At 35.2% G+C, this 24,824-nt stretch overlaps 1 protein-coding gene across 1 annotated transcript in view; it reads right to left on the reverse strand.

Annotated features, from left to right (window-relative positions):
• The window catches only part of slit1b (slit homolog 1b), a 52,512-nt gene that overhangs the window by 15,964 nt on the left and 11,724 nt on the right, over positions 1-24,824 (reverse strand). Inside the window, exons 5-27 of the mRNA XM_081384299.1 lie at positions 21,378-21,449; positions 21,185-21,256; positions 20,989-21,060; positions 20,695-20,858; positions 19,101-19,245; positions 16,438-16,509; positions 16,139-16,210; positions 12,608-12,679; positions 12,279-12,422; positions 12,035-12,198; positions 9,386-9,409; positions 9,088-9,232; positions 8,670-8,744; positions 8,416-8,559; positions 6,894-7,037; positions 6,650-6,816; positions 4,732-4,870; positions 4,563-4,631; positions 3,529-3,600; positions 3,369-3,440; positions 3,145-3,216; positions 1,540-1,703; positions 1,341-1,465 (exon numbers count right to left, since the gene is read on the reverse strand). Coding sequence (XP_081240425.1) covers positions 1,341-1,465; positions 1,540-1,703; positions 3,145-3,216; positions 3,369-3,440; positions 3,529-3,600; positions 4,563-4,631; positions 4,732-4,870; positions 6,650-6,816; positions 6,894-7,037; positions 8,416-8,559; positions 8,670-8,744; positions 9,088-9,232; positions 9,386-9,409; positions 12,035-12,198; positions 12,279-12,422; positions 12,608-12,679; positions 16,139-16,210; positions 16,438-16,509; positions 19,101-19,245; positions 20,695-20,858; positions 20,989-21,060; positions 21,185-21,256; positions 21,378-21,449 — 2,461 coding nt within the window. The remainder of the gene's footprint in view (positions 1-1,340; positions 1,466-1,539; positions 1,704-3,144; positions 3,217-3,368; positions 3,441-3,528; positions 3,601-4,562; positions 4,632-4,731; positions 4,871-6,649; positions 6,817-6,893; positions 7,038-8,415; positions 8,560-8,669; positions 8,745-9,087; positions 9,233-9,385; positions 9,410-12,034; positions 12,199-12,278; positions 12,423-12,607; positions 12,680-16,138; positions 16,211-16,437; positions 16,510-19,100; positions 19,246-20,694; positions 20,859-20,988; positions 21,061-21,184; positions 21,257-21,377; positions 21,450-24,824) is intronic.

Raw genomic sequence — 24,824 nt, forward strand, 5'->3', positions numbered from 1 at the left:
AATGTATTATGTTTCGATTTATTTATTCGTGTATTATGTTTACAACGTTGAAAAACTTTAACCCTTTCACACGTAAGTTTAAAATGTTCTGACTGACACGTGAGTTTTTCAAGGCGACCGTTATTTAGAATGTGTCACTTTATGGTTTCCATGGTGACGCGTCATTGCGTGTCACGTGACACACCGCAGCAGCAACAGAGCTGAATGAATGATGATCTGCTTTTGTCATTTTTCCTTTTTTATTCAAAATATTCACAAATTTGTTAGATATGGCATGAAATATCTGATATTCCGATTGTCAAATATATGCAATTGGAAGTGTTTTGTTGTTTAAACACCTTTATAACGATCGCGTTAGTTGAGCTGTATGCGCGATGGGCGCCGCCATCTTAGTTTGTGCCGCAGACGCAGTTCAGAGAATCGGATCTGTTGGATTTACAACATGTGAATTCATCCACTTCTCCCGAAATACATAAAAGTAAGTGGCTGGTGAACTGGGAGAAGAATAGAGTAAACTTTAAAGTTACTTACACAATGTGTATCTGATATGAATAAAACGTGTCTAATTATAATGGAAAAGGATTATTATTGCCTCTTCCTTTAACATCAGTGTGTATTTTACAAACTCTAAATGTATTTTTTTTTTTTTTGTATTTATATGTCTGAAACCTAAAATAAACATTATGTGGTTGAAAACACTGAAAGGTTGTGATATATGACAGCTCTGAGCCGAGCGCGCCTGTCTCTGGCTCAGCGCCAGCCAACGCGTGAGAGCACATTTGAATTTAGCAGTTGATCACGTCATGCACTGACCGTTCTAATCACACCAACCGATGTGATCGTACGTGCGAAAGGGTTAAGAATGTTTGTCATGTTTTTCCTCCTACCGAAATTATATTAAAACAAGAAATATTTTTTCCATTTTCATATTTTTTAAAAAAGCTCCAGGGAGCCACTAGGGCGGCGCTTAAGAGCCGCGGGTTGCCGACCCCTGGTCTAAAGGTCCGAAAATTGTCGTCCGAAATCTTTGCACGTTAATAAATAAATACGACCTCACGTTGTGTCAATCACGTTTACACACTGCCAATTCGGATTGGGTTTGATTTTCTGCGTTTTTTGCATTTGTAGCAAGCATTTTGAGAGGTGTTTTGACAATTCAGAAACACCAACTTTAGAAAACGAAAAAACATAAACGAAAATTTTGGTACCTTTAAAGTTCATGTGAATTCTATTTGGGGACGAGTTTAAATGATTGTTAATTGATAATATATCAGGTATATTGTCGATGCATTGAACCTGGAATATTTTAGCAGCACTTCTCAGTAATGTATGATCAGGACCTTGTAACCCTGCGGACAGCTGCACTTGTACTGATGCACGGGGTCGTCGTGGCACCGGCCTTGATTCTGGCAGGGGTTTGAAGAACACGGGCTGCATTTCCCAGACACAGACGGATCCACGGGACCTGAGGAAGATCAGACCTCTCAAGCGTCATCCTGAAGGGAAATGGCCTTTCTTTCTCTGATGTTTTTCACCCACCTGTGCATTGGAAGGTATTGCCTGGTGTTGTGAGCAGTAGTTTTCCCTCCATACCCCGCGGCCCGGAACAACGGGCGATGCCGGGTTCCTTGTACCCGCTTTTCACCCAATCAGAAAGCCAACGCAGCCGACAGTCACAGTACAGCGGGTTTGCCCCAATGGCCCTTGAGAAATTTAATCGCAGAAAACACATGTGGATGTAAAGTGCAAAACAAATGAAGTGGCGGACATGGCGAGTATTTGTTTGACAGTAAATTCATGCATTCGCATCTTATCCATAATGCAAATTTCGACATATTGGCGGTTGTAAAATGTCCTTTTATTTATACTTTTCCGTATTATTAATTAAAAAAATATTTACATTGTTTTTTAAATATTTTATAAAAAAAATTGTCCATTTTTATACTTTTTTTTTTTTTTTGCTTTATTAAATTTAGGTAAACACTTAAAATTTCTAAATAAAACAATTACTTATGGAAACATTAAAAATTAAATAATAATAACTTGAAATAATCCTAAAATAAAAATAAAAATATTAGATAAAAAAAAAACATTTGAAACTAACTGAAAAGAAATACTAAAAATGACTAAAACTGAAATAAAAATAATTTGAGCTATATAAAAAGAAGAAGAAAAAAATAATAAAACTGACAAATAATTTTAAACTTAATTTTAATGTCTATTTTTTTTTCTTTTTTCTTTATTACATTTATGTAAAGCACTTAGAATTTCCAAATAAAATTTAAATAAATACTTCTGGGAAACATTAAATTTTTTAAAAATATTTTTCGGTAACTGAAATAAAGCTAAAATAAATCAAATAAAAACGTAAACACAAAAGGCAAAAAAGCATTGGCAACAAACTGAAATAAATTACTAAAAATTACAAGAAAAACTTAAATAAAAATTAATTAAATGACACGAAAAAAAATGATTGAGCCATTTACTTCATTCCTGAATGAATCAGCCGTTTGAATGAATCGAACTAATGAAAGACTCAATGACTTGCTCATTAACACATTTACCGCCACCTACTGGCAGTTTCAGTTTCTTTTTTAGAGTGTCATTTCATTTCAAATTAATTTCAGCTGCAATAAACGGTCTGTTAATATATCTAAATACCAATTCAGATGCAGCTTCTGAAAAAGAATGTGTAATAAATTCTATGTTGAATCAAATAAAATATATTTTCTAAAGCTACGTTTTGTAATGTCTATTTGATGCTTTTCTCATTTAACACAATAATGACTTTAAATGATCTTTTGGGAGTAATTTATCAGCCAAATTTGCGATTAATTAAACTAATTAGTCGGCACATCATGTAATTAATTAGATACAAAATTTGAATCACTTGACAGGCGTAATATGTTCGAAGAAAATATAAACTTTTCAACAAAAATGATAAGTAGTGCCTTGGCAACTAACTGAAATAAATGACTAAAGATTTCTAAAACTGAAAGTTATATAAAAATGAATAGAAATGACAAAAGCACATAATAAATGATTAAACTTTGCCATATACCTTTAAGTGCGGACGAGAAGCGCTCGTCTTTGCATGTGCATGTGTGAATGTATCTGTACAGAGACAAAACAGGTGTGACTCACAGGTGTGATAGAGATGCAGCATCTCTGAAGATTTCTTGGTGTAATTCAGATATATTGTTGCCATGGAGAGATCTGCAAAAAAATTGACAACAGCGAGGAGAAATTGTGTGGGTTGAGGGGAGGTCAAACGATTATATCTACATGTCTGTTAAAGCACACTGCTTTCACTATCATAAAATCATGAATTTCTGTAAGACAATAGAAGTGTTTCCAGAGGAACTCACAGCAGTCGAAGAGAGGACAGTCCTTTAAACACAAGAGGAGGGATACAGCGCAGGGCGTTATAACTCAAGATGCTGTAAATCACCACAACACAAGCCAGATGATTATAGAAACAGTGGAAAAGTCAGTGGAAAAGTGTGTGTGTGTGTGTTTCAGGCTCACAGTGTGGTCAGCTGACTCATGTTGGAGAAAGACGAGTTCGACAAGGAACTGATTTTATTGTTGCTCAGGTCACTGAAATAAAGCACAAAGATATTGTACATGTACTGTCATTAAGTGAAACATTATAAAAAAAAAATTCCAGTGTTATTTATTGTTCTTATTATTGTCCTTATTATTAATGTTTAATTATTTATTCAATCCTTTTCTTATATTCGTATCAAGTGAAAAATTACACAATAATAACTACAATAGAATATTATTATTATTTTTCATGTATATAATATTACATAATATTGCAATTACTATTATTAAAGTGTGCAATAATATTTGTATATTCTATATTATTTATACAAAAATATACTTTTTTTCACTATTATTTTACACTTTTTACATTATTATTTTAATTAGAATTCATTTTATAATTTGTCATTATTTGTACTATCATCAAGTGAAACACAATAATAATACAATTATTATTATTTTAGTTGTTGTTGTTGTTGTTATTAATGTATATATATTGTAAAATTATATTATTAAGGTATACAATATTATATATATTATTATATAATATTATATATCACAACGATAACAATAATTATTGTTAGAAGTAGTAATAAATCAATGTATATAATATTATATAATACAGTAAGAGTATATGATAAATTATATAATAATAATAGTGTCCTATTATAGAATGATTATATCTCAACAAGTGTATTATTATACAATAATAATAATAATAATATTGTTATTATCACTCATGATGTATATATATTATTATATAATATAATGTTTAAAACTAATAGTTTTATAACAATATTACATTTACATATATACATGTGTGTGCACATGTATAATATATATATATATAATGCACCATTATTTTATTTAAATTACATAACTTTATCATTTGCTTAAATACTAACTGCACAATAGCATTGAAGCTGAATCTGATCTTGATCTTGAATATAGACACAGTCTGCCCCCAGTGGCTGAGCATGGCAGTGCAGGAGTGAACCGAGGTCAACACTCACACCAGCTGCAGGTGTTTGAACGCTGAGAGCTCTTTGGGAACCGCAGCAAACAGATTCCCATCCAGGTATCTATGGAGACAGAGAGAGTTCATGAGGCGTCCAAACACAGCCAGACAGGAATCCCGACAGCGTTTGCATAAGCCCTTGCGCCCACCCGAACATGACTCACAGTTCAGTGACATTGTGTGGGACGCCACGGGGTAAACCGAGCAAGTGTTTGTTGCTGCAGCGCACCACCGACTCCAGACAAGTGCACTCCTCTGGGCACTGCGGCTTAGGGACGCAGCTCCTGTCGTCTTCAGTCATCGCTGGAAGAGTGTGTGGAACAGGTATATTCAGAAATACAGTCATAAATAAAAACGATAGTATGGTATATTAAATTGAATACTTTCAAATGAAAAAAAACATTCGACCTGCCAAATGACGAAGAGACAATGATAAACTCAAATATAAAAGACACAAAGGGCCCTATTATACACCCGGCGCAATGCGGCGCAACGTGTTTTTTGCTAGTTTCAGCCCTACGCAGTTATCTTTTTCACGTCACGTTGTTTAAATAGCAAACGCATTTGCGCCCATCTGTGCGCCCATGGGCTGCTGGTCTGAAAACGAGGTGTGTTCAGGCGCATTGTTGGCGCGTTGCTATTTTGAGGAAACAGAAATAGACTGATCCATTGACCAACTGAAACCTGGTCTAAAGTCAATGGCGCGAAATTTTAATTGTTATTTAAAGAGCGCATTAGTAATATGAGTCTATAGGCGGGTCCACAACGAGCATACACTCTGCTTATTAAACACACAGGGATGCACAGCAGCACACAAACATGCCAAATATTTTAAATAAAAGGATTATAATGTAAAAGATTATTATTGTCAACATTAAAGGGGGGGTGAATTACTGTTTCATGCATACTGAGTTTTTTACACTGTTAAAGAGTTGGATTCCCATGCTAAACATGGTCAAAGTTTCAAAAGTTAAGTTGTACGTTTGAAGGAGTATTTTTGTTCCAAAAATTGTCCTTCCGGTTTGTCACAAGTTTCGGAAAGTTTTTTTCGAGTATGGCTCTGTCTGACGTAAGAGAGGGCGGAATTTCCTTATATGGGTCCTAAGGGCACTTCTCCGGTAAGATCGCGGCCGCGCGCGCACTCGAAGACCAGAGCAAGAGAGTGAAAGCAGTTCGCCATCAAAGCGCCCTGCCCGGCTTTTGGGAAGTCAGTGTCACCAAAGAAGTGTGTTTTTGGTTGCCAGGGCAAGACAACCCTGCACAGATTCCCAAAGAACCCAGCGTTAAGGGACCAGTGGATGGAGTTTTCCTGAGCATAAACGGAGTTGTGTAAGACTGTTGTTCCCTGCATTTCGACGATGATTGTTTTATAAACAAAGCCCAGATCGTCTAATGCTTAAGGATCGAGCAGTCACAATGATAAAGGTTCGCGGTCGTGTGTTGGAACGGTGAGTAAAACTGTTGAACAAATGTCTCTGTGTGTTGTTAGCTCGGCGCGTTAGCACAGCTTTAGCTTCGCCCACACGGCCCGCCTCCAGCCGCTCGTTTTTTTCCGGAAAGACTCGGTACAGCCATTCTTTCAATTAAAAATATAATAAAACAAAATACTTTTTGGAGATATGAAGGATGCAATATTACTCTATAGGTACTCAAGATTAACAGGAGATTGAGTGAAAATGAGCATTTCACCCCCCCTTTAAGATATGATGGAATCCGACTTGTCCCATTGATGATCTGCTTGCGCTTTAACCTCGCACACGGGCAAATCCGTTTCCTCGCTAGAGAAGCGTTCAGTTTTCCATTTGCAAATTCCACCATGTAAATAGCAAATCTGCAATTAGCATTTAAAGGGAATGGGAGATGAGATTCTGATTGTTTTTTTGCACGTTACACCCAAAACACACCCATTACTCATTAAGAGAATAGGGACAACCCTTTTAGACCATGCGCCGGGACCGCCGACCATTTTTCCAGTCGTTAAAGTTGCAAAAGGGGATTCGGACACACGCTAAGTGCGATTGTGCCGTGCACTTTAGACCATGCGCTTAGATCCTTAAAATAGGGCCCAAAGAGTCGATTTACCCTTGTCACAGAGGAAGTCTGGCTTTGCCACATCCTGCAGTGGGATCTCTCTAAGAAAAGCTGGGTTCTGACAGCGAGGGTTTCCCGTCACAATCTGACGAGATCGTAGCCACTCTCCCAACCAGGACAGACGACAGTCACAATTAAAAGGGTTTGCCAGCAGGTTTCTGGAAAAGATCATGGAGATTAACATAAAGCACATATTAAGCTCAGATATACATTAATAAAAAGCAGTGTCTTTTACAGGGTGGAGAGGTTTGGCAGCGTGTCAAAGGCTCCAGGCATGATCGTGGCGAGTTGGTTGTCGTAGAGCGAGAGCAGACGTACGTTCTGCAGGCCTGAGAAGCTGCTGTTGTGGATGCAACGGATGCGATTATTCCTGAGCATCCTAACAGAGACAGAAAGAAAAGAAGGATTCAGAGAGTAGCCTCAGGGTGACTGTGAGGAACAATGAAAATAAATCCAGAACTAAGAACTGTGTGTAAATAATACTGTAAATAAATAGACAGCTTAAATACAAACATATTAACATCCTTTTACAGCTGAGGTATTGAATTAATTCTCAGTTATGAACAATAAAGAGGACTCATTTGGTTTTCTGTGATATATCTACATTGTTGTTGCTGATTCTGCTGATTTGACATGATATCTAGCTGTGGTTAGCATAGATGGAACATTGAGGTTTTGTTGAAAGTGCAAAAAATTCAATAGTCTTGAAAGTATCAGTAAGAATGTGTTAAAAACTACAAACTCTTGAAAAAACTCTTGAAACTGCACACTTTAGAACCATTTTAAACACTACATCGAGACCCATCTGCGTCATCTTCTCATCTCTCGTCATCATCGCATGCGTCGTGGCGCTCTCGTGAACTCACTCAGAGGCCCACGCAGAAGAAAATGAAGAGTTGAATAAACTCTTTATTTTTGTTTGTTTTTTTTGTGCACAAAAAGTATTCTTAAGGTAAACTTAAGGTTGAGCCACTGTAGTCACTTGGACTATTTTAACAATGTCTTTACTAACTTTTTCTGGGCCGGCAGATGCAATTACCTAGCAGCCTCTGAAGGAGTGATCCAGCTCTCAGATTTCATCAAAAATATCTTAATTTGTGTTCCGAAGATGAACGAAAGTCTTACGGGGTTGGAACGACATGAGGGAGAGTAATTACTGACAGAATTTTCATTTTTGGGTGAACTAACCCTTTAAGGAGAAAATACTCAGCAACTTATGATTTTGCACATGGTTTGTCTTAAAGCATATTAAAAACACCACATAGACATATAAACAACATTAAAAGCTTGATTTTGACTTAGATTAGTCGTGCAGTTCTACATTATATGAATCAACCAACCAATCAATTAATCATACTACCAATTGATCAATCGATCGATCAATCAATCAATCAACCAACCAACCAACCAACCAACCAACCAACCAACCAACCAACCAACCAACCAACCAACCAACCAACCAACCAATCAACCAACCAACCAATCAATCAACCAACCAACCAACCAATCAACCAACCAATCAATCAATCAATCAATCAATCAATCAATCAATCAATCAATCAATCAATCAATCAATCAATCAATCAATCAATGAATCAATCAATCAATCAACCAACCAACCAACCAACCCCTCAACAAATAAATCAGTCAACCAACCAATCAACCAATCATTCAATCAATTCAATAAATTAGGGTAAGGGTTCTTCTCAGAGTGCTAGAAATGCTGTGGCAGAAATGATAGTGAAAAGGACACTTGCAGCATGCGTAATCCCTCCATTCCCCGGAGCATCCCTCCTCGTATGGACACCAGGTGGTTGGCGGTCAGGTGAAGTTCAACCACAGAAGATGCACCGTCAAAAGCTCCATCCTCAATCTCAGTGATTTTATTGTTGCTAAGGTTTCTGTGAGAGAAGTGCACAGAAAACTAGTTTACTGTCCAGTTCAGTTAAGTAATACAGTGTATTTTGGCATTGCTTCATCATATTATGTAGTACACAAATGTCAATCTCACATTTTCTTGAGATGTGTGAGGGGCCGAAAGAGTCCTGTTGCCTCCAGGATAGAGAGGTCATTGTTATTGAGACGTCTGACAGAAAGAAAATGAAATAAACGTAGAGTTGGCATGTTGCTAAGCTAACAATGCGATACTATAATGCTACAGTCAGACCACTATTTTTTATCAATCATTTTTGATACTTTAAGAATTATATTTAAAATCAACATTTCTGTTGCTTCATCCGCAATCTTGGATGGATATTTTCACTGAGCTTGTCGCAATGCATTCTGGGATCACCATTTTCACACAGGACAAATGGAGTTATCACAAAGAAGGCAGCACAGTAATACAGTCTACCTTAAACAGTCTTCACATGAGGAGCAAGTCAAAACCATATTGTAATTGTTGTTTTTTTGTTCAGTGTTTCTCTTACAGTTCAGTTGTAGAAAGTGGAAGGTGTTCTGGGAACTTGGTTAGGCGTAAATTTGAGCAGTCCACCACAGTAGCTTCACAGCGGCATTTGGGTGGACAGACAGGCTTGCTGTTGCAGTCCTTATTCAAACGTGTGTCCTCTGAGCCTGAGACAAATATAAAGATGCTTTCAGAGAAACACCATTCATCACAGGAGAGTATAAATGGGCCATTATTCGGTTTGCTGCACATTTATTACTTTTAGTCACATTCAAAAACAGCTTTTTGTTTGGTCTAAAGGAGATACAGAAACAACTTACCTGGGATGTGGTACTGTTCCTTGGCTGCTATGGCAACACATGCAAGAAAACAGAAAATACAGCAGTCATAAAAACATGCAGACAGCACAGATCTAGATTTGAGACCTAAAGCTGGACAATTAAAAGGATAGTTCACCCAAAAATGAAAATTAGCCCATAATTTACTCACCCCCAAGTCATTCTAGGTGTATGTGACATTCTTCTTTTAGACGAATACGATTGGAGTTATATAAAAAAATGTCCTGGCTATTCTAAGCTTTATAATGGCAGTGAATTGCTGTTTCTGTTTTGAAGTCCATAAAAGTGCATCTATCAATGATAAAAGTGCATCTATCCATCATAAAAGTGCATCTATCCATCATAAAAGTGCATCTATCCATCATAAAAGTGCATCTATCCATCATAAAAGTGCATCTATCCATCATAAAAGTGCATCTAATCATCATAAAAGTGCATCTATCCATCATAAAAGTGCATCCATCCATCATAAAAGTGCTCCACACAGCTCCGGGGGGTTAAAAAGGCCTTCTGAAGCAAAGCGATGAGTTTGTGTAAGAAAAATATACATATTTAACACTAACAAAGTAAAATTCTAGTTTCCGGCCAAACGAACATATGCAGTCTACTTACGCCTAAAGCGCAACTTATGACGTCAGAAGTAGCGTAGTGCATCATGGCATATCGTAAATATCAACAGAACGTCGCATTACTTGCATAAGTTGCGCTTAGACTTAAGTCAAATCCGTATGTTCGTCTGGCCGGAAGCTAGTTATTTTACTTTAGAAAATTTAAATATTAATATTTTTCATACACAAACTCATCGCTTCGCTTCAGAAGCCCTTTATTAACCCCCCAGAGCCGTGTGGAGCACTTTTATGATGGATAGATGCACTTTGATGGACTTCAAAACAGAAACAGCAACTGCCATTATAAAGCTAGGAAGCATCAGGGTGTTTATTAAAATAACTCTGATCTGATGGTAAAGTCATATACACCTAGGATGACTTGAGTGTGAGTAAATCATGGGCTAATTTTCATTTTTGGGTGAACTATCCCTTTAAAGATTGAAACCAAAGATCTTCTTTATTATACTGGCATTTACACTTAAGTCTGTTTGGTTGTGTGATGTTCAGTCACTCTTTCTGCAGTTACATCTTTACGTCAGTAGGTGGCAACAAGTGAATGACTATGACTGAGTCAATGAATCATTTATTCAACCGATTCATTCAAAAACATTCATTCAGGAACAAGTGACTGTCTTTATGAAAAAAATCATTGAATCTCTCATTCAACTGATTTTTTCTTAAACACTGATTAATTCAGGAATTAAATAAGTGACTGACTATATGTGTGATTCATTGAATGATGACGTTCATTAAATGACTTGTTTAAAAACATTGGAAACACTTTACAATAAGGTTTCATTAGTTAACTACTTTAGTTAACATGAAATAAAGAATGAACAATACTTCTACAGCCTTTATTAATCTCAGTTAATTCCAGCATTTACAAATAGATTATTAAAATTAAAAGTTGTATTTGTTAACATTAGTGCAGTGTGAACTAACATGAACAAACAATGAATGACTGTATTATTAACTTTAACTAACATTAATAAATTCTGTAACAAATATATTGCTCATAGTTAGTTAATGTTGGCTAATAATGTTAACAAATGAAACCATATTGTAAAGTGTTACCAAAACACTGATTCATTCAGAAACAAAACCAGTGAACGTCTATAAGAATGTGACATTGAATTATTCATTCAACTGATTTGTTAATAAAACATATTCATTCAGGAATGAAACAAGTGTCTGTCTTTATTAGCGAATTATTAAATCATTCACTTAACTAATCTGTTCAAAAATGCTGATTCATTCAAGAACTAATCTGTGGCTGGCTATGACTCAGTCAATGAATCATTCATTCAACTGATTCATTCAAAAACATTTATTCTGGAACAAAACAAGTGTCTGTCATTCAAAATCATTGAATTATTTACTTATATTTACTTATAATTATTTACAAACCAAATTTGTTCAAAAACACTGATTCATTCAGGAATGAAACCAGTGATGTTTATATGAGTGAGTCAATGCATCATTGATTTAACTGACTTGTTCAAAAACACTGATTAATTCATAAACAAAACAAGTGACTGTCTATGATTGAGTCAGTGAATTATTTATTCAACTATTTCGTTCAAAAACACTGATTCATTCAGAAACTAAACAAGTGACTGCCTTTATGAGCAAATCATTAAATCATTCACTCAACAGTGACTAGTTCAGAAATGAAACATCTGACTGTCTATATGAGTTATGTAAATCTTCAACACTCACTCTTAAAGAAATCCAACTCTACTGATTAAAAAACGTGTGATGTTTCAGCCATTGTCAAGGCCTTCATCGGACGAACACCTTTTTCAAATTTACATGAATTTTAGATTTTTGGTTGCACTTCTTTTGTTGGTAAAGCATGTCTTTTTAAAAAAAATATGTAAAAATTCACTCAACCTATTTGTGTGTTGTTCGGAGACACCAGTACCACACAATTACCCGAAAAATGACCCATAAATTGTTATAAATGAATGTAAATATACAAAATAATTTATAAATAATTGCACAGTGTGTTTGTGTATTCTACCCGAACAGCGGAACTTCTTGCTCTTGATCTGACTGATGCGTTTGTTGGCGAGCCGTCGAGGACTGGAGCATCGCGCGCCGCTGGTCTCAATCGGATTGGACCGCAAAAAGTCCGCCAGCCATTTTAAACCACAGTCACAGACGAACGGGTTCTGAGCTAAGTGACTGAAAAGAAAGTGAACAACAAAACCTCTTAACTATACAGTATGTGCTTATTTCAATGTTCATTATATAATGTCTCTTACAGAGTCTGGATGGCTTTCAGAGGAGTAAATGTGCCTTTGGCTAGAGTCTGGATCTTATTGTCGTACAGGGACAATAGAGATAAGTTCTCAAGGTCCTGGAAAACGTTGACACGAACACAGTGGATTTTATTGGCATTTAACAGTCTGAAAGAAAGAAAGAAAGACAGACACCTAGAACATTACAATGACTGTCTGGATGAAGGTGTTTCAGTGTGCTGCCTTATTCACGGCCCATTAAGCAGCGCCGTTATGACATTTTTCATGTGGGTGGTAATTTTGCATTGACATAAGCATCAGAGGTGATCTACATCACACGTTTCAGTACTTACAGTAACTCTAATGCACTCAATCCGTCAAAAACTCCCCGAGGCAGATCTGTAATCTTATTTCCATAAAGAACCCTGAGAAACAAAACATGAACATGAGATACAATAGTGCTGATGTTTCATTTGAAAACAGATGCAAGGTTACACATAAATTTAAATACTGCCACAAACACAAAAGGTCTGCACAAAGCCCTATTAGGTTGAACAAGATTTTTGCATTTTCTGATTTTTATGCCTGTGTGAAATTTGATGATATTCTGGTATATGACTTCCTCCTTCAATATAAGTAACTTCAGATCCATGACTGAATCATTCTGATGTATTGAATCTTTTTAATGAATCAGCTGAACTGGTTCACAAAACCAGTCAGAGCGATCCAATTTGCAAATTAGACTGAATCAGAGGTTCTCAAGTCATAAATATGAATGACAACATGTATGGTGTATGACATCAAAGTACTCGACACACCTAAAGTCGAACACACCTAATGACTTCCAAAATCAAATCTTTTGGACAGGTATGACTTGTAATGTGATGGATTAACAACTCCTTGGTAAAAAGTCCTTGGACCAAGAACCGATTTGTGAATGAATCATTCAGACCATTTCTTGTAAACCAGTTCAACTGATTCACTGAAGATACATATCAAAATAAAGATTCAATCATGAGTTGGACATTGCTGAATGAATGAATTAATGAATAACTTAAATGTTAACCATCTCTTTGTTTAATTTTAGATATGACTTCTTCCAATATAAGTAATGCCTGATTCATGAATTAATCAAATCTTTCTAATGAATCAGTTGAACTGATTCACAAAACCAGTCAGAGCGATTCATTTGCAAATTAGACTGAATCAGTCCAAGCGGTTCTCAAGTCAACGACTCCCAGAACCCAATCTTTTGGACAGACTCATTAAGAGTTGGATTAACAACACACTAATTCCTTGAACCAAGAACCGATTAGTGAATGAGTCGTTCAGACCGAGTTTGTAAACCGGGTCAACTGATTCACTGAAAAGATATGACTCACTTAATAGAATAGTTCATTCATGAATTGTACATTGCTGAATGAATGAATGAATGAATGAATGAATGAATGAATGAATGAACGAACGAACAAGCTTCACAAAACCAATCTGAATGATTAATTCACAAAGAAAAACAAATAAACAAATCGTTTAGACATCATAATGAGTCATATTAACAACTCACCAATTCTTTGAACCGAAACGGTTCAATCAGTTGTGAACCAGTTCAAATGACTAATTGAAAAGGTCTGACTCAATAGAACAATACACTACATTCATGAGTTGGACATTAAATACTTAAATACGTAAATAAATAAATGTTAATCTGAGCCTAATTTTAGATTTGACTTCCTCCTATATTAATCATTTCCGATTCATGAATGAATCATTCTAATGTAAAATCTTTTTACTGAATGAACTGCTAAATAATTTTTTGAACCATTCACTGAAATGAACTGTTCGGAAGAGCCGATTAGAAGAAACGAATCAGACTAACCGGATCTAAATGACTAAACGTAAGTCTACGAGATTTTATTGTCCAATTTATTAAAGTTAGTTAAAGTTAAAGTTAAAGTTAAGTTGATTGCTTAGAAAAGTCACAAAGAACATGTACAGTACATTAAGAATCTGTCTCCAAATGAGCTGAATCGCATGCATCCTCATCAATCAGTCGAATCATGTAAGGCATATATATGCTGGAGGCTAGACATTCATTTATTTACAAAAACCACACACTCTCTACATCAGACCCCTGGTGAGATGTTCCCATAACACGCTTACATAGGGCTCTCCGTGCAACATGATGCATAATTCAACAGAACTAATAAGCTCGCACACATTAACATGTTGAAAATATATGTAGCAGTCATATGCAGATTAAATGATTATATACATGAGTGCTTGTATAATGTACACCCCACGAAGGCTGTTTTTTACAGATTTGAATAAATGGATATGTAATTCTCAAAACAATCATGTGAACACAGCTGGGCCAATTCATTTAGCAAATAATAATGAAAATTTGCATTTGGGATTATAAATTAAATTTTCATGTGTGAAGTGCAGCGTATCTTACAGTCAGGATAATGAACTATATTACTTTGCAGAGCATTTGTTTATTGTAATTTTAATTATTAATACATTAAATTATTTAATCATATTGGTGTCGTTGCTAGTTTATGAAGGCTTTCCACTCCTTAAAAAATAATGGTTGAAAATGAAATTTCCTGTTTTGGAAATACTTGCACCAAATGCTGCTGCCTCTTCAGTGTAAATCTTTTCTTATAGGTCAGTCTTGTATGATCACACATTACCAGTAGTGTTCACATCAACAATTTTTGTTGCAGAATTTTATTGTACAGTATGATGTCTATGGGCTTTATGAGCCTCTGCAGCAGTGGGTTTATGGGTTTACGATCAGAGCTTAGACTTGGTCCTCAATTTTCTGATTCGTTCTGTTAAAAGCACACCAATTTTCGAGTTTTTGGGTCATTTTCTTGCAATGTCTATTTCTAGCTCTGCTTCTGCTTTGTGACATACAGCTTGTTTGAATAACATGTGGATTTAAATATAGTGAAACGCCTGGACTGCTAAAACTATTCATTATATTATATTATATTATTATATTATTGCATATTATATTATATTATTGCATATTATATTATTGCAACCTTGCTGCACCATTTTGTACCCTCTGAAGACCGACTCGGGTACAAAGCATTGCAGTAATTAAGACGTGAAGAAATAAAAGCATGAATTACTTTCTCCAGGTCACTGAAAGATAAGACAGATTTAAGTTTAGCGAGATTTCACAGTTGAAAGAAACTATTCTTCCCAACTGAAGTCTTTCAAACTTTAAATAAAACCCAGATTCTTGACATGACTATGCAGAATAGATGACAGAGGTCCTAGGCTCATTGCTATATTATTTACACGGCTATAATTTCTGTCTTTTTCTGATTTAACTGGAGAAAGTTATTATTCATCCAGTATTTTAAGTCTTTTAGACATTCAAAAGTGATTTAACAGATATATCATCACCAGATTTTAGAGACCAATACATCTGGGTATCATCAGCACAAAAAAAAAAAAAAAAAAACATACGAAATACTATAAAAAACAAGAGGAAGAACATATAATGAAAATAACACTTTCCCCAAAACAGAGCCCTGAGGGACCCCACAGATAATAGAAGCTACTGAGGATGAGAGGATTATATTTTTATAAAGAAAAGGTTCTATTTTAAAGACGTATCAACGTAGAGCAGTTTTCTCTGTAGTTTATAACAACGCTTGGTTCAATTGTATGTTTGACAAACACTTTGATGGGGAAGCACATCACTAGACTAGGAAGTGGAAGTGTAATCATATTTACATTTAAAATCATTCAAGTCAGAATAAGTATTTGAATTGTTTCAACAGGATTATCATCCCTCTATTGTCAGGCATGTAAACACATGAAACAGACACAATAAAAAAGTGAAGGAATTTTAAATGTACACTTACAGTGAGTTGAGTGAGCGCAGGCCTTGAAACGCATCGGGGGCTATTTCAGATATTTGGTTATTACTCAAATCACTGTGGAGTAAAATACAGAATTATGAAATACACAAAATGTAATGGCTGTTATTAATGGGGGAAACAAACCTCTGTTTCATAAAATCCTAAAGGAATTTATTCCATTATTCAATTACATGCTGTGAAAAAAACTGCACGCACAGTGATCCTTGTAAATGTCTTAGCTTGAAGCTTGTTTGTGTTAAAGCTCACACTGTGGTTAATGCTTTCTACGGCTGATCACTCACATTCTGCGCAGTCTCTTGTATGAGGCGAACGCTCCTGGAGGAACAGACTTTATACCGTTCTGCTCTAATCGTCTGAAAGAGAGAAAAGCAGAGAACTGGTCAAGTGGATGCAGAGGCTAGATGCTCAGCTTTACAGTTTAGCACGGTTACAACTAGTGTCCCCATGGTTTCCTTATTACCATGGATACTGTTCTGTGAAGGGTACGACCTTTAGCACTGGTCAATGCCAAAGACACACACCATCGATCGCACCCATGCGGGTCAAGGAAGGTTAAATCTCACCAGATGTGAAGCTAAAGAGTCAAGATATATTGACATATTGCATAGTGAAAATGTATGTATGAGTTTGCAATAGTATATTAAAATATAATTTCATAAAACAAATTGTTCTGGCTCTAAAATCTGATAGTGTGTAGCCTACAGTGTTTTACAAGTAACTTGCATTACGTAAGCAGATTACTTTTTTTTGGTAAAGTAACAGTTACTTTATAAATGTACACATTAGTATTTGAGTTACTTTTCTTTTTCTTTTTTTCTCTTTTTTTTTTAAGTAATGCACATTACTTTTCAGTTTAATTAGTTTGCTTAAACTTTTTTTAAAGTACTGAATTCTCTCTTTTCTCCATAATGTAAATAATGCAATTAGTTACTTTTTTAGGGAGTAACGCAATAGTGTATACGTGACTTTCCCCAAAACTGGTAGCTTACCCTTTCATGTGCACATCCTAATTTCCTATTCACGCAAATTATTTCCTATGGCAATTAGTTACTTTTTAGGGAGTAACGTAATATTGCATCGCATTACTTTTAAAAGTAACTATTCCCAAAACTGATCATTTGCGTGTCGTCAGTAGATCATGCGCTGAACTTGCACTCTCACGCTAACTTGCCCTGTTTAGTAAATCTGGCCCGTAGTTATTGCGCTCTTCTTGAGAGCGTCAAAGGTTTCTATTTACAACGTACAGTATTTTGCAGTGTTGAGAACATATCTGTTGAGTGCTTAAATGCAATGGCCAATCAGACATGTTTAAGTTTGAATCCACTCAAGACGTTTCTGTCCAGTGTTGAGTTCTGCACGCACGTGTTATAAAACTCTTTGCACGCTTCTTAGGCGATATATAATATAGAAAACTTGTGTTTTGCTGCATTAGGAAAGGCAATGGTTATTTATTATTCGAACTGACTGCCATGCCAAATCACGCATACAGTATGCTTGATTTTCTGTGCAAATGATAGCGGTTTGTGAACAAATAACACTTTATTAACAATTATACCATGGTCTGGGTGAATACTCGATTCTGATTGGCTGCAGGGTGTCCATTAAAAAGTGATAATGTACACCTAGGAAAGGCGTCCCGTCAATTTGCCTTGGCAACGCCTGTATACGGGAGATATTAAATAGTGCGCTCGACTTAATAAATAAAAACCCTCACGATTTTTACTCTAAAACACATTAAAGTATTATTAATTGATTAAATATTTCTTTCTTTCGTAAGTGACCATGGTATAAGCGGGTTAATGCCCTTCGAGGTGTCCATTGTCAGGTATTAATGGACTTTGACTCCGCTGCGTGTCGGACGGTTCACGCCTCGCCGTCGTCCATTAATACCTGATAATGGACACCTCGTCGGGCATTAACCCTTACATAATTTATCAAGAGTGTTTATGCTGGGATGTGCAGGTTGGTGATAGGCGACACATTTCATGATATTCGAATTAAATGTGTTTTTAAGAAAGAAGCGCATCTATCCTTACCCTGGATTTGGTACACCATCCGCCTATGTTCTTAACACACTTAAGTGCACTTTTAAAAAGTGAACTTTGTGATAATGTCAAATGTTTACTTTAAATTTTAATAATCTTTTGTCGTTCTTAAAAGAAGTACACTTATTTTGAAGTATTGACTTACAACTTTAGTATGTAAGTCAATACTTCAAAATAAGTGTACTTCTTTATGTAAAGTACTTGATTAGTAATTTAGTAACTTTATAGCACACTATATTTAAAACCAAGTACTTATTTCATATTACATTTAAAGTTAATACATTTTAAATACCAAATTATATACTAAACTTCATCATTACAGATATGTATTTAAATGCATGACATACAATATCAATAGAAATTGCATTGAAGTATATTTTAGTTTACCATAAATGACTGGCAGTACATTTTAACCATAATTCAAAGGCAATATAAGTAATTATGAAATTACATATAAAGATGTACTTAAAAAGGACTCTAAAATGCAGCTAATTGCATTTAATATCAATTTAAATACATTTTCATTTAATTGCAATTAACATGCAATTAAGTGTCAAAAACATTACTTTACTGCCGTAATAAGTGCTCTTTTTAAAAGTATGCTGGATTTTTTTGTAATTATGTAATTATTTAGTGAGCATTGCTTAATAAAAGTAATAAGCCATTTGAAGCATAATGGATTTTACCATTAAGTACAATTTTCTGCACTTCTCTTCACACCTGCCCTTTAACCTTGGGAAAACTGGCACAAGCCTCTCGTGGCTCATAAGTTTATCGCATCTCAATCAATGCATCCTACACATTTGTATCTGCCCCTGACAGAAAAATAATTTAAACCCAACAGGCTTCATCTATCCTTAAGAAACGTCTCAAATATTCTTAGTAAATAAATCACTCACATCTCAGTCATACTTTCAGGCATGTTGGCTGGAATCGCCGTGAGACCTTTTCCTCTACAATCCACAATATTGTTACTGCAAGTGCACATTGGGGGACAGGAGCCAGACGCAAGGCCACAGGGCTGAGGACTGGAATCAAAAATACCTCAGGAAAAGAAGGAAACATTATATATATTAGTCTTAAACACAATATTGATAGGTTTAATGTTTGCTTGAGTTTCTTCAATTGGGGGCACAACTTTTTGTATTTTTTTAGAGATTAAACTTCCCTTTTCCTCACATTTTTTTATGTACCATCATGTTTCTAAACCAAAAAGTGGGTAACACTACAATAAGCGTCCATTAGTTAGTATAATGCATTAACTAACAATCAATGTGCATTATTAATACAATGTAACATTAGTTAATACAAATACACATTTTCATTGTTAGTTCATGTTAGCTCAGATACAACTTTTATTTTAAATTATGTACTAGTAAATGATGAAATGAACATTAAGACTAATAAATGCTTATGAAGTATTTTTCATTGTTATTTAACAAACTAATACTAATGTTAACAAATGAAACCTCACTGTAAAGTGTTACCAATTGAAAGTCATTTCCATGGAAATAATGGATAATAATAAGTGGTGGTAATAATTTTTTTTGTAATAAAATGGCTGAATTATTTGTCTCGCTAAGACTAAGTCATCAGCCATTTTGTTAGGATGAAATTTTTAGCATTTTATTTATATAAAAAAGACAAATGACAAAAAAAAAAAAAAAATGTTGGTAATTTCTTGTACACAATTAAAATAATTAAAAAGTAACACTTTTTAAGTGTTGATGGTTGTTGTGGAAATTACGCCACAAAATTACATATTTACATTACATTTCTTATATAAAATAACAGCTTGATCAGAAATAATGCTCAATAAAAATATCCGAGAGTAAACAAGTAACACTAACACTTGAAAAAAATAGCTAAATTGATGGTTGTTGTGGAAATGATGCCACAAATTAGGGACAGTCATAATTTGAGTAAAACAAAACATATAGTTTTCACATAATAAATATTGAAATGGTTTATGATTGTTTCACACTTTGTTGAGATTATAGTAGTAAAAATTGAATAATATAAATATTATTATTCAATTTTTAATATAAAAATAATATAAAAAACACAGTTATGATAAAAAGTCTCCAACACTGTAAAAAAGTTGCTGCCTTATATTTTTTAAGAACAATGAACTTGGATGTTTAATTCAACTTAAATTGCAATAAACTAACTTAAAAAAAGAATTGTTGAATCTTGTATAACATAAACAATGTTGAACATTTCTTAACTTATTTTAATGAATTAAAGCAATGTAAAAAAATATGTTGTCATAACTTATTGATCATATACTTTTTTTTACAGTGAAGACACTGTTAATGTGATCATAATACTATATAGTCAAAATCAAAAAGTCAAAATCTTGACCAAAAAAAAAGAAAGTTTAACATTTTTTATGTATTTAATTTAAAAAAAATTTAACCGTTTTAATAGAAACGAACCCCTGGAAGGTAAATGTTGCATGAACAGCTAAAAAGAGGCGGCGGGCAGATTTACCAGAGCATGTGAAGTCCTTCTTCTGCAGTTCGGCCAGGTTGAGTCCGTGCAGGTTGGGTGGTGAACTGCACTGAGTGTAAAGTCCCAGCGCTGGTCTCTGTCTGAGCCACTGAGACAACCACGACAGGTGACAGTCACACCGCAGACTGTTCGAGTGCAGGCGGCTGAGGAAACAACAGGGATATTAGTCCTCATTAACCGAATTATGCAAGAATCACTATTATAACTACCAATACTTTGGGTAATTGATTTAAACTTCTACTGTATGTGAGAAAATAAAAGGTCTGGACTCACAAGGTGCGTAACTTGGGCATGTGGTTGAAGCTGGAAATGGGGATGGTGCTGATATTGTTGTTGTTCAGTGTGCTATGGAGGAGAACCAAAGAAAAACCAGGTTATATATAATCCATACACACTGTATGTATACTTGACAAACAATAAACTGCATTAACTCATTTACTTTCTCTACAACACAAAGGTCAGTACATACAGGACCTCCAGGACTCTCATGGCACGAAACGCTCCGTCCTCGATGCAGCTGATGTGGTTCTTATCCAGCTGTCTGAGAGCAACACAGAGGCACACAAAACATTTTGATGAGTGAAAGGTTCAAATGAAAATGTTATTGGGAAAATGAAAAGAAGCACGTGTAGATTATTAAAGTTGTGTGCACTTTAACTCACAAGTTCTTGATGTCGGTGGCTCCTCTAAATGCTCTTCTTGGTATCATCTGGATGACATTCTCACTTAAGTCCCTAATTAAAAGAGTTTGTGAAATTAAATTAAACCAATATTTATTCAGGCAAAATACAACTGAATTGCAAGTTTATGTTAGAAAACATCAATAAAAACCACAACAACAACAAAAAAACAGCATAACCAATCACAGACTTGCGACAAAAAGTTTTAGCACTGTTGTACCCTATAGTTTATCCACAAATAAAAATGATCATTGTTTAACACTGCCTTCACATGCTATCGAAATTAGCATAAATACAAGTTACTTTATTTTCATTAACTATTCCGTGATAGTATATATCAGATAAATCTGGGCAAATCTGAGCACAGTTTGAGACATTCTTGAGATTTAACAGCTGCTTCGTTGACTTTTAACTATAAAAAATAAAGCCTCTCTAAAGCCTCTCTAGCTGAGAAATAAAGTGAGCATGACACAATCCCACTGATGTGGATTTGAAATGGATTTGAAAATTATATATATTTCATATCTAGTCATGCTCAGCGCTGTTCTGTAGACTGTCTAAGGAAATTGGCATTTAATAAAAGAACATCTGGATTCCTAAATGTCATTTCATCTGTTTTCTCTCCATGTGAAAGCCATCAGTGACCTTTTCCTAATGCATGTGATTTTTGCTGCAATTGCAAACTGTTGTTAAGTTCCCCGCAATTGGTTCAAGCTACAGTCATCATTTGATGAAAGCCTTTCATGGTCCTTCAGGACAAACAAAGCGTTCTGCACATTAAAGCTCATTTTCTTAGTTTAAAGAGTAAAAAGCAGTAAAAAGCTAAAAGCTAACAGAAGACGCTGAGCATTAGCTGTATTATTAGCGCTGTTTGGTAAAGCACGATTTCCAGTAGAGGTCAGGCCACTTAGCAACAACGAACCAGATACACGATCAGAAATCTGTAATGGAGTGTGAAATTCAGTGTGAAGGAATGAGAGATTGCATATATAAGAGCATATATATTTACTTTTTTCCCATGTTTTCACTGTTTTACGATGAGGGGCGCAATTACACAACTTATGAAAGAGTACAGAATCAAAACACTCAATAAAGCATTAAGCATTGCTTATGCACGTTGGGGAAAAAAGTATTTGGGAAAAAAGTGATTTTCTCAGAATTTGTAGTAAAAATTGTGCTTTTTTTTAAAGAAACTTACCTATATTCAAGTGTTGATAAAAAATTTTTTTTAAAGAATGCATGAAAGTTTTTTGTGAAAATTATAAAAAATGATAGTGGTGGCTAGTCAAACGCTGGCGGGGAAAGAGTTAAACTTTAGGGAGATTCTAATAAATATAGCAGAATATTTTAACTTCAATATCATGCAAATAGTACTAAAGAGTCTTTTTTTTCGTAATAAAGTATAAAAATAAACACAAAACCTTCAGCTGTCTAACTCTGAAATGAATGTGGATCTAGAAAGGCATGTGTCCAATGTCTTTTATTTTTCAGTGCAAATATGGTCAAAGAAATCACAGAAATAGCTCATTTCAGCTGTCTTTGATCATTTTTATCATCATGTTGTTACTATTTTTCATTTTAAAAGGCAGTTTGTCCCATTAATCCTGAAATGTATATATGGGTCAAAATTATTATTATTTAATGCATTACACTTCATTGCACTGGTAATTTAATTTTCTTAATTTTACATCAATATAATATACTGTATGTAATAATGCAATGTAACTATCATGATTGTGTTAATATAATAAAAATACTGTTATATGTTATTTTACACTTTAAAAATATGTTGTTTATTATAAAATAAATAAAGGTTTATTTTTTAAAAAATGCACCAAATTAAATTTGGTCATATTTGACCCACATGTGCACTTTCTGGTACATCGGTTGTATATGCGTTCCAGAGTTAATTAAACTCATTTGTCATTGTCACTCATGTTAATGTAAGCAATGTTTTCTGCTCCAGAGAGCAACCAATTTCATTGACCTGTAAAGGCTGTCCACTGGTTACAGGTCCACTCAGAGAACTATCTGAGAAAAAGACCCCAGTAATCTCATGTGTCAAAACACCAAAGCAAGAGATATTGGTATAAACTCACACATTCCTCAGGAGATTCAGGGATGAAGCTGCTCCGCATTCTTACTGTATGTCTCAATTGAGCTTTCAAACCTTCCCCTGAGTTAGATTATTGTTCAGTTCAGTTAAACTGTTTAGGTAAAATGCTAATGTTTTCTGAGGGCTCTATCTTACACCCAGAGCAATGCAGCGCCAAGCGCAACACAAGTGTTTTTTGCTAGTTTCAGCCCGACGCAGTTATCATTTTCACGTCCTGCACCACGTTGTTTAAATAGCAAATGCATTTGTGCGCCCATGGGCTGCTGGTCTGAAAATGAGGTATGTTCTGGTGCATTGTTGGTGCGTTGCTATTTTGAGGAACAGAAATAGACTGATCCATTGACCAACTGAAACCTAGTCTAAAGTCAATGGCACAATATTTTTTTTGTTATTTAAAGAGCGCGTTAGAAATGTGCGCCTATAGATGGGTCCACAATGCGCGTACACTCTGCTTATTACACACACAGGGACACAGCAGCACACAAACATGCCAAATATTTAAAATAAAAGGATTACAATGTAAAAGATTATTATTGTGTACATAAAGATATGGTGGAATCCGGCTTGTCCCGTTGATGGTCTGCTTGCGCACTTTTACCTCGTGCACGAGCAGATCCGTTTGCGCTCTGGAGACGGCTTCGGTCTTTCCACTATCAAATTCTGTCATGTAAATAGCGAATCCACCATGGAACGAGCGCAACTGGCATTTAAAGGGAATGGGAGATGAGACTCTGTTTGGTTTATTGCACGTAAAGCCCAAAACACACCCATTACTCATTAAGAGAATAGGGACAACCCTTTTAGATCATGCGCCGGGACCGCCGACCATTTTACCCATCGTTAAACTAGCAAAAGTGGATTCGGACACGCCCTAAGTGAACTTGCGCCCTGCGCTTTAGATCATGCACTTAGATCGTTAAAATAGGGCCCTGAATGTTGTTTCTATAGTCTAAAGGAACTCATCTGACTTAAAAAAATATGCTAAATGAGCTAATCTTAATCGAAATCATGGTCATAAAAATGTTGATTTCCACTACTTTTCCTTTTAAAAGCTAGAATCTGACACTTTGAATGGGAATGAATGACGCCAATCTGTTAACATAAAAAAACTCTGTTTTAAAGAGTAGCAAAACCAAAAAAGTGCAGACGGGAGTGGAAAGTCCAGCGCAGGATCTAATGATGACAAGCAAACTTAAGAATGCAGACGCAGCCGGATCATTTCCATAATGACCAACGTAATCTACCAAGATCAGCACAAATTAGCGTCTGGTTTAAGACATGCTTTTTGGGGGGCTGTAAATAATGCCGCAAAT

This window comes from Scardinius erythrophthalmus, assembly GCF_964197995.2.
Source record: "Scardinius erythrophthalmus genome assembly, chromosome: 14".
In the NCBI taxonomy this organism is placed as follows: Eukaryota; Metazoa; Chordata; class Actinopteri; order Cypriniformes; family Leuciscidae; genus Scardinius; species Scardinius erythrophthalmus.